Here is a 10,127-nt window from a genome sequence, read left to right on the forward strand (position 1 = left end):
GATCAGTTAAGCGATTATAGTCAATTGACAGAATATTAATTACATTATTATTTTACATTATTAAAATAAAATAAGCCTTTATTGATCCCCAGAGGGGAAATTCAGGTGTTGCAATGACAGAAATAAGTACAGACAAATAGAGAAAAGTAAAAGGTAAATAAGTAGAAGTATATAAAAAAAATGTGAATAGAACAAAAATAGAAACTACACAAAAGCAATTACATACAGTACCCATGATCAGAGTTGTACTAATAGTATAATAGTGCAGTACTGTCTCAAGCAAAGGGACAAAGTTAGTTTGTTATTGACAGCAAAGTCAACAAAGTATAGTTTATGTAGAGTAATATGATACAGTGTACACCAGAATACTATATAATACGATTAAGTCACTATACTTAAGAGTTGTCTGCATTATCATAGAAATATGACGTAGTAAGCTGTAATAACCAGTATAACATATTTGGGACAGAGACACATTTTTGAAAAGTTGCCTCTATACTACAGTTTTAGATTTGTAATCAAACAATTCACATGTGGTTAAAGCCTACATTTCCAAATTTTTATTAAGGGCCCTTTTTTGGTATTACCATGTAGAAATTACAGCACCTTTTTTTTTTTTTTTACTCACTCATTAACAGTCCATAGTCACAGTGTGCAGGACAGGAAGTCTGCGTTTACATTTAGTTTTCCTGGACAGTACTTCCACTTCGGTTTTGACACAGTAGCATTCTCATGTGTAGCTCCCTGAGTTTAGCTTTAGCAGCGCTTCTGCCCTTCCTGACCTTCGCCTGGTTGAATTCCTGAGCAGAGTTACTCTTTCACACTTTAGTTTTGAAAATGAATTCAAACACATGACATCAATCTTACATTCTAAAAATAGGAAAGCTATTAAAACCTTAAATCTGTGTACCCTGTATAACACATCTATATGTGCTGATTTATGATTTTCTGTTCATGTACAGGTAAGGTGTTTGCCACCGCTGCCCTAAATGAACAGTATTGCCGATCACCAAAATATTTTATGTTTCTGTAATGGTTAATCCACCAGTATGTGTAAGCCAAGCTCTTTAATCAAAATGATATCTTTAATGCTAAAATATAATTATTGCTGTTATCCATGAATTCTCAAAAAGCAGAATAAAATAGTAAAGCACATTATATTTTGATTGAGATGCCAAATTAGTTATTTACTTGCATTCCTGAACAGAAAAATTTGTTTTGTGGTTGAAAGAATGCAAGAAAGCTGTTAGTTGTTCCAGTTTATTTGCCTAATAAATAGCAATACAATTTTTAGTTTGAAACAAGTTTTTGACAGATTTCTAAATTTTGTGTCTGATAAATTTGTTAAGCACTGTATGTTTTGTATGTACCAAGCTGTTTGTTGTATGTGTCCAATGTTCAATAAGGGAAAACAAAAGTTAGACACGTACAGCAAACAATCACACAGAATAGCGGGACTAGGGGCAAAATCTGTTTTTTTCTTCATTTTAATTCAGTTTAGCTCATTGTTTGCCTTCAATATTGTTAAGAACTGTTTATTTTCACTACTTACTGAATTATTTACTTCCTACATCTCTCAACCATAAATACTCACCATGTATTCTCTGCAGTCGAAAGAAACTGAACTCACTTGCCTGGAAAATAGAACAAGGGAATTCAAAGAGGTACGAGGCTGTGGTTTGGTTTGAGTAATTATAATATGCTTTATGTTTATGAAAGCATTAGCAATAGTTTGTTTGAAATAAACAAAGCAGCACAGGAAATATATAAGTAGCCCATCTACTGAATGTTTTTATTACTACACCATGTTGAGCCACAGAGTACAGACAGAAAAAAAGACAGCCTTTCACCAAAAGTGTCACCAAAAACAAAAATGCACATTTATTTGCAATTAATATGCAAGTTAAACGTAACACACTACATCTAAAAGGAAAAAAAAAAAAACCCTGAATAATATGAGTCCCTCTACTAAAATATGGCATCCAATGGAGATTAAATGTCTCAACTCGAGAATTACCTCATCAGTCAAAAATCATTGAGAGCCTTATATGTATTTAAAAAAACAAACTGAGAATCTGACTAGAAATATGCCTATTTACATACACATCCACTTGATTTACATAGAAGCATAGAAATGTTTAAAAGCCTGTGTTAGTAGTGATCACTAATTAAGGCCCTGAGAATATACAAAAGGATTTTAGTTTTTGGTTCTTACTGATTGGCACCACAGTGTGAGCCAAACAGCACAAAGTGTGAGTAAAAGGCTTGGAAAACAATTACACTGAACGTTTCATGTTGTGACCATAATGGTAAAAATAGTAAGAACAGAGGGTCTTTTTGTTTGTTTTTTTAAAGCACTTTGCTCTACTTCCTGTTGGCGCTTGCAGTCCCAATTACACAGTCGTTCACCTGTGAAGAGAGCAAACACGAAACATGTCAAAAGTCACAAAAAGAGAGTAATTCTTAACTCATTGAACAGGAGTAAATTTAATAGAACTGGTCAACAGCTTTCAATCACATGCGGTGGGAAGCTAGGGGTCAAGGAAACAGGTGATTTGTTGATGAAGATTAAAAAAAAAAAAAAAAAAAACATTGCTGGATGGGGCATTTTCGAATGTTTTCATAATTTACTCCGGCACTGCTGTACTTATCTTAAAAAGAGCTTTCTCTGTACTTTCCAGGCTAACTTATCAAATAACTTGGCGGAAATGCTAATAACATTATGAGAAAAGACATGATGGGTTGCTGGGGTAAAAAGTTTCCCGGAGCATTTCTCATGTACAAGTTAATTAAAGTTCACTTTATCTCCAGTTTCACATCGTGTGATTAATGTACTCATGTCATCTTTTACCAGCTGTCTCCTCAAGATGGGACATTAAGCGACCATAGATGCCACTGACCTTGCTGGCAAACCTCAAGGAGTTGAGGGTTTCCCCAAAGCTGTCTGGCTCTGGAGCGATGTTCACAAACATCAGGCTGGGATGAGAAAAACAGAAATGCAATCAACATAAATAAAGTCATTAGAATAAAATTTCCTAAATAACCTTACCTGGGTGATAATTTAAAAGCAGCAAAAAGATGGTAAAGTAATAATTTGTCTGCCCTGATTTGGGAGGTGACCAGCTATACTTGCAGTTAAATTAGCCAATGAATTTGGGATAAAACCCTGTACTGTGGACATATTATTGACATGGGTGCTTTGCTGCCTTGAGCTCACGTGACAACATAACATAGCATCTGCTGGTGGGAGACCATTGGCGTCTACGTTGATGAAGAACTCACGTTTTGCTGTTTCCTCCCAAGCAGCCCTGCAGAAGGTAGGTAAGCTTGGAGTTCCTGTACGGAACGTAGCTCTCCTGGAACACAAACAAAATCAATTTGTGTCACAAACTAAATGAATACTGAAAAATGAACAGAAGTGAGATGTTTAGCACTTTGTCATCAATAAACAACAAGGCATCGCAGAGTCAGAAGCTGCAGCCTCTCTGAGCTCATCCAGGCTCCACCGTACAGACCTTGTTGGCCAGTGCGGCGATGACGATGCCCAGGTTGGACAGGGAGCCGTTGATGGCCGTCATCTCTTTGAAGCGCTCGCCCTGAGACTGACTCTTAAGCATTCGCTCACTGCCAGCCAAGTCCACCAGGCACAGAGTGGCTATGTGCACAAAACAAACAAAAACATATTCATTAAAAAACAATTTTGGACATTCGATAGATATCACCTGTAACTGTTAAAAGACACAATAACATTAATCCTGAGACAATAGGCCAGAATCTTTTCCACTGCTCTCAGAACTGATGACCACATAATCTCAATTCACAAGTGAAACCATGTTTCTGATACTGGAACAATCAGTGGGATTATACTCACACTTGCATTTGACATCCCTACCAGCATTCACCCCCTCGATATCCAGCTGGAAGACTGAATGGGAGCGAGAGGAGCGGTCATTCTGGGCTGTCTGGGCCGTGGAGCGATTCTGATTGGCCAACGCAATCAGGCCAAGAACCTGGCAGGAGGAGAGGGTCATATAGATTTACTGTAAGGTCACAAATGTATAAATAAAATAATATGTACAGACTATTATGTCATATTTAAAAATGGTTTACTTCAACTTTGCTGTGAATGACTGCAATCTTTAATATTAGGGTTTTTTAAACATGCATGTTGCTATACAGTCACGTAACTGAAGCGACAGATATCTGCCTGCCATACCTGATCCTCATTGGACACCTTTTCGTAGGTGAGGTTGGTGATTGTCACCTCATTGTTGGTCGACTTTCGGATCTCATGCTCAGGCCTCTTGCTGGCCTTGCCGGTGTAGAGGAGGTCTCGCAGGGTCTCGTTGTAAATTTCAACAAAGCTCGCTGTGAAGGTGAACTGAGAAAAAACAGAAATGGTTCCAACATTCAATAAAAATGTTCACTTTCCCCTCATCATACTGTATCTCCTCCACAGACACAAACATGCTGTATGCCACAGTCTCTGAGTGCAAATGGGAGATATACATTTTTAGTGTGAAATGTACCGTTGGTTGTTTTAGTGGCTGGTTTTAACAGTGGCACACAGAGCATGGCTCTCACCGGTGTGATAAACATAAAATAAAAGCAACATTGCCAGTGTTGTAGCATATTGGGTTAAGCATTAAGGCAACTTCTCTTTATGGCAAAGTGTGTCTTGTAAAGCCTGTTATCTTTAACTGAAGACCAACCCAGTCAGGCCTTAGAAGTTAAACTACGCTGTTAAACCCGCAGTCCTCCAGTCTGTTTTGTGCTCACTGATTTGATTATTTTATTCTATAAGCTTATGAAATATGGCTGGCATTGTTTTAGCCTTTTCATTTTGTTTAAAACTTCTCCCGTGTGAACTGTTTGAGCGTCTGTGTCTGTTTGTTGTTTGTTCAAAGTAGCCTATCCCCCATCTAAAAGTTATAACACAGACTCTTTGTGTTGCTCCGGGAGAAATCACACCAATGTGAACAGCCCGGGCTGCTCTCTATGGGCCTGTGTCTGTGCATCTGTGTCTCACTGTATTGTGACATTGTGTTATCCTATAAATGTATGTCCAAACGTACTTTCTCACTTTAATAATCATCCATATGTAACTGAATCACAGTAAAATCTCCATTTTTGTTGAATAAGTAGTGTTGGTGTCGGCAGTAGTGCTGAAAACTATCAGAACTTCAGACAGACACAGTAAGTGACCATCTGGTGAACATAGAGGGGCAATGAGCAGCTTTAGAGCCAGATATTTCCCTCAGGAGTTGATAGAGACCAAAAGAGTTAAAACAAGAGTGAATGTTGGAGTTACATTTCATCAGGTGGCTGTTTCCTAACAGCTTCCCTATATAAACTTAAAAAGTGACCATATGTCAATGTTGTAGACAGAATTCATTTTGAACACTACCAACTCTTTCTCACTCATATGCACGACACAACACACTAACCTCCCAGCCTTGTGCTCCTAGTTTCTCTGCTGCTCTGAAGATTTGCTGCACGGCTCTGGGGATGACACCTCTGGTCACATCAAACTCGTCTCCCTCCATGGTGTACGTCTTTCCACTTCCTGTCTGGCCATAGGCAAAGCAGCAGACGTTGTAGCCATCCAATGCTGACTGCACCAGCAGCGAGATCTCTTCAAAGACCTGAAAACAAAGTGACAAAATCACCATGAACTTCCTGCTCTGGCGGGAAACAGACACAATATATTAATGTATTTTAAAACACGAGTGGTATTTACTCCTGATAACTAAACTATAACATTCTGTTATATATTGAAAATTGTGATACATGTGCATATCGTTTACCTCTTGTTGCGTAGCCTGAGGGCCAAACACCCGATCAAAACTGAAGTTGTAATTCTTCTGAGTGTCAGCAGTTTTGCCTGTGTGAGACTGAAAAGCAGAAATGGGCAGAATTTTGTTTTGTAATTTGAGATATGCGGACAAAACAAAATGCTGTTTCTTTTAGGTGCGTTTGTGATGATGGGGCTCTGTTTGTTATGGTGACTTTGACATCCAACTCATTTAGATATTGCTGTTTTTCTTTTCTACATGCCTTTGAGAGACCTGGTTTCTCACCTCCTCTGTTTTGGCCAGTGTTATCGTCTTGATGTCACTGGCTGGGAGCTGGATGTGCTTGCTGAAGCCTCCATCCCCCAGTGGGCGCACTCTGCAAAAGACCCTGATATTGCCCTGCATGAAAAGGGATGACAAATTAGTCTCATTAATCAGAGAGAAGAGTAACAACATTTCTTTGGTTGTTGCAACATTAACAGAGAAGGATCTGGTTGTCAAGTGCAAACAACACAACAAAGTACAAATATAATCACAAAGGAATTTAAAAAAGTTATGTTTTCCTCAGTAGAGTCAGAACAGAACTAGAGGAAAGGTAACCCAGCGCATGGATCAGCTGAAAGGCCTTTGAGGCTGTGTTGAGCTGTTACCCCACATTGTAACTTGCCTTGAGCTCCTGGATGGTATTGTGGAGCCGTCTGCGCTCCATCTCCCCAGCATGAAGCTCATCCTCCTGCTGGGCCACAGTCTCTTTGAGAGAGCGGACCTCTTCCTCTGTGTCTCTGAGGGTCACCTGCAGGCGGGCCAGAGTGGACTCCTGCACTGAAAGCTTCATCTGGAGTGGAAGGACAGAAAAAAAGAAAAAACCCACACAACTATAAATATTGTCTTTTCCTAAATCTGACCGTCATATTTTCTGTTTTAAAATAATTTTAACTTCTTGGTTGGATTTTTGATCATTAAACGCCCAGTGGTTTGCTAGAATAAATAATCGTCCTGTATAAATCCATAGGTAGATTATGGTTAGGCACTTTAGGCAAATGGCATATTTATGTAATGATACCACACAGCCAAAATAACCAGTAGCAGTCTTTATACCTTGAGAGTTTGCAGCTCTGTCTCTTGGCTGTCTCGGAGAGTCTCCATGACCTTGTATTTGCCCTCTAAGTTGGACAGCTCCTTTTGAAGAGTGCTCTTATCGCTAGAGACTTTCTCCAACTCCTCCCGGACTCCTGCTAGTGCCTGCAGCTCCTCCTCATACTCACTAAAACCACCAAAAAGACAGGACATTTAATGGCGTCCAAACAGACAAATTAGTAACTCTACAATATGACGAGAGCAAATTATTTAATTAAATTTATATTTATTGAAATGGTCCTCGCACCTGATCTGGCTCCTCTGCCTCTCAAGGTCTTTCTGCATTTCACCCACTCTCGTTTGGCTCTGGGCCATCGAGCCTCTCAGAGTCTCATTCTCCTGGTTGACGGATTTGAACTTGGTCTGGTAGTTACGGATCTTACCCTCCATGTCATTGACCTTGCCCTTCAGGTCCCATGCATGCCGCCTGGTGGTCCCACCTGCACACAACAGCATCATCATCAACAACAACAACAGGTGTGACCATTCAAACCTCCGTCTTCCTCAGTTTTCTTTACAAGCCATTACAGAATAAACCTTTTCTACTTTCAGAGACAAGTCACAGTAGGAAATACACAGGTGTAAATAATACAATTAATGACTAAATTCCGTTTAGTTGCTTCAGTTTCAGGGTCCTGGCATTGCGCAAGCTGGCTCACTGTCACAGTTTCATGACACTTTGATAGAACAAAGCCATCATTAATGTTATGAACGCAATACCTGTGCTTTTCACACTATGACAAGTCAAAATGTCTGCTGTGAAAAGGGACAGTTCTAAATAAGATTATGCACTTAGAGAACATCTCATGCTATAAGATAACTTTTTTTCTCCTTGCACCTTATGCATGTTGGTTCATAGAGACTATTGACACTACACTTCCTCTCCATCCCATGGTTTGTCATTGATCAGAAAGGCTGGTAGTTCTAGTACTCCTCTGCCTTAAATACAGCCATTAACTAAGCACCAAGCATTAATTCACAATTTGACATATTTAACTAAGGATCAGGAACCAAGTGGAGTTCTTACCGGCTTTTGTGTCAGTGGATGCAACCGTTTGTTTCATGTTGCCTCCCTTTGCTGCAGTTGAAGCAACAGATTGTTTAAGGACACCTGATGGAACAAGAAAGAACAATGCATAAAACGTCAATGTAACACCAGAATCGAATTACCTTAATCATAGTACCCTGTGCTTATGATGGATCCAAAGCACTTCTGCATTTTCTTGCTACCAGCTGGTAAACTATAAAAATATTGTCTCTATTAATGTATTATACCCAAACTAAACACAAACTGTAATGCTCAATCACTGCCCCAGGAAAAGGTTTGTGAACACAAGGCCTGCAATCATGACATAAAAAAATACATCCCAGCTTATGTACTTTCCTCCATCACCCAGCAGACAGCTCATCTTACCTCTCGACGGACCAAGAGCCACGGTGGCAGCTCCCGCACCTCTGATGGACTTAGCTGTGTGAAGGACAAAGAAAGAGAGGTATGTGTTTTGTCTAAATAAGACAATAGGACAGAGGATAAAGAATAAATCCCTAAAACTTAACCTCAAATTATTCTTTACACAGTCTTGGTGCATTCTGACAGGTTGCAAGTATGGTAAATGACACAAATAAACATCTAGAGAGACATGCACAATGGGTGAAGTGCTTTACTGAGCAAACATTTACTGTGCGAGTAAATGCCTGCACGAGTTCAGTGCAGTTTGTGACCTTGGTGAAAAGATTCTATAAACTCATGTTTGAGCAAGTAACTTACACACAGGTGCCCTGGTAGCTGTAACAGGAGGCCGCCTGCCACCGATGATTGTAGCTGCTGCATGTCGTTTGACAGGCTCTGGTTCCTTACGAGTCCTCTTCTACAAACACAAAAAACACCACCAGCATAAAGCAAGAGCAATGATTCACCTTTTTGGGTTATAACAATATTCTACTTTTGCGTGCACACCTATCATGCATGATCATTTTCGGGACACAGAAATGTTTGCCACGCCTATTTTATGGGCTCTATGGATCTGTCTCATTATTGGCTTGCAAAATATTAGAGGTAGATGCAATAACACGAACGCTTGACAACAGAATGCAATCTGATAAAGCCCCAACAAACATTATACCATAGAGTTTTAATCAACACCTCGAGGACACCGCCACAACGAAAACAAACCTTTTATATTGCATTACATTGCACATGTTCAAGTAATTGTGTCACAGCCCTATACTTAACAGTGGGCTCCATGGCCAAGAGAGAAACTCTTTTACTGTTTAGATCGTATGTGGAAAAGTGGTAGGCCAACATCTGGGCACTTGAATTTATGAGGTGGATAACAGGTTACCTCAGAGTGCTGCATGCAGAGCAGCTTGAGTTGCAGCAGCAGAATAAAAGTAACAGACAGAGAAATGAAATGAAGGATGTAGATGATTCTCAGTACAAACCTGAGCAGGAGCAAAGTCTTGGCCATTCTCTGAGCTGCTGCTGCTGCTGCTTGTAAGGACCCTCTTGCTTGACATAACTGGCAAGCTTGACATAACTGGCAAGCGGGACATGTTCTGTGGAGGCTTAAGAGGGGAAGTATGGTCAAAACAGATTATCACAGGAAAAAAAAATATCAAGCATTAATACTTCTTTGTCAAACTAATCCAAACCAGGAGCATAGTTTGCCCCAGTTTGTGATTATCTTGTATTATCACTACATTTGAGTTAACTACAGAGGTATGGATCTATTTCTCTGAGAAATAAATACCCAGCCTTGTTTTAAAAAGGTCATTTCACAACACTAACTGCTGCTCTGATACTTCCAAAATCCCCTAAGACTCTTCTAACCATCTGGATGAGAAAGTATTATGACCGCTGTACGCCAAAAAGTGATTTTCAACCCGTCTCTCAAGTTGCGACTTGTATTTCCTATTCAGATAGCCGGAAATTATTTGTAAATAAATATATTTATTATGTTATATCCTTGCTCTTTTTGTTAACCCAACTTCAGTTCTCAGTCACCTAACGTTACAACTAACGTTACAGCTAACGTTGACGCTAGAGCGATAGCGATAGCTAACTGGCCATAATTACATTCAGAGCCGACACTGTCTCCTGAAACTTAACGTCAGCCTCTCATAGCCAGACCTATCTCCGCACTTCTCTATCGATTAAAACATGAACGCGTTAAATATCAAAATAGCTTTGACTGG

The 10,127-nt window shown here is 39.6% G+C and overlaps 1 protein-coding gene across 3 annotated transcripts; it reads right to left on the bottom strand.

Moving 5' to 3' along the window:
- Positions 1-1,779: 1,779 nt before the first annotated feature.
- On the bottom strand, positions 1,780-9,474 carry kifc1 (kinesin family member C1). Of its 3 annotated transcripts, XM_070921928.1 has the most exons (17): positions 9,375-9,474; positions 8,701-8,800; positions 8,347-8,400; positions 7,960-8,043; positions 7,426-7,431; positions 7,180-7,372; positions 6,894-7,059; positions 6,463-6,630; positions 6,081-6,194; positions 5,808-5,894; positions 5,448-5,645; positions 4,217-4,381; positions 3,872-4,010; positions 3,516-3,655; positions 3,283-3,356; positions 2,901-2,976; positions 1,780-2,409 (listed from the first exon to the last, which is right to left on the bottom strand). In XM_070921928.1, the coding sequence occupies exons 1-17, from the start codon at positions 9,465-9,467 to the stop codon at positions 2,365-2,367; spliced, it is 1,902 nt and encodes a 633-aa protein (XP_070778029.1). In that variant the 5' UTR covers positions 9,468-9,474; the 3' UTR covers positions 1,780-2,364. The 3 variants fall into 3 exon arrangements, with proteins under 3 accessions (XP_070778029.1, XP_070778027.1, XP_070778028.1); XM_070921926.1 differs by lacking the exon at positions 7,426-7,431; XM_070921927.1 differs by lacking the exon at positions 7,426-7,431 and having other exon boundaries at positions 7,180-7,378.
- Positions 9,475-10,127: the final 653 nt, after the last annotated feature.

This window comes from Enoplosus armatus, chromosome 16 (genome assembly GCF_043641665.1).
Source record: "Enoplosus armatus isolate fEnoArm2 chromosome 16, fEnoArm2.hap1, whole genome shotgun sequence".
Taxonomy (NCBI): Eukaryota; Metazoa; Chordata; class Actinopteri; order Centrarchiformes; family Enoplosidae; genus Enoplosus; species Enoplosus armatus.

Bases quoted from the DNA above. Each gene is read 5' to 3' on its own strand.
- kifc1 (XM_070921927.1), bottom strand. From the start codon at position 9,467: ATGTCAAGCTTGCCAGTTATGTCAAGCAAGAGGGTCCTTACAAGCAGC. The intron at 5,895-6,080 runs GTGAGAAACCAG...TCTGCTTTTCAG, and splicing joins CACTGGCCAAAACAGAGGAG to TCTCACACAGGCAAAACTGC. The intron at 4,382-5,447 runs GTTAGTGTGTTG...GTTTTTTCTCAG, and splicing joins TAGGAGCACAAGGCTGGGAG to TTCACCTTCACAGCGAGCTT.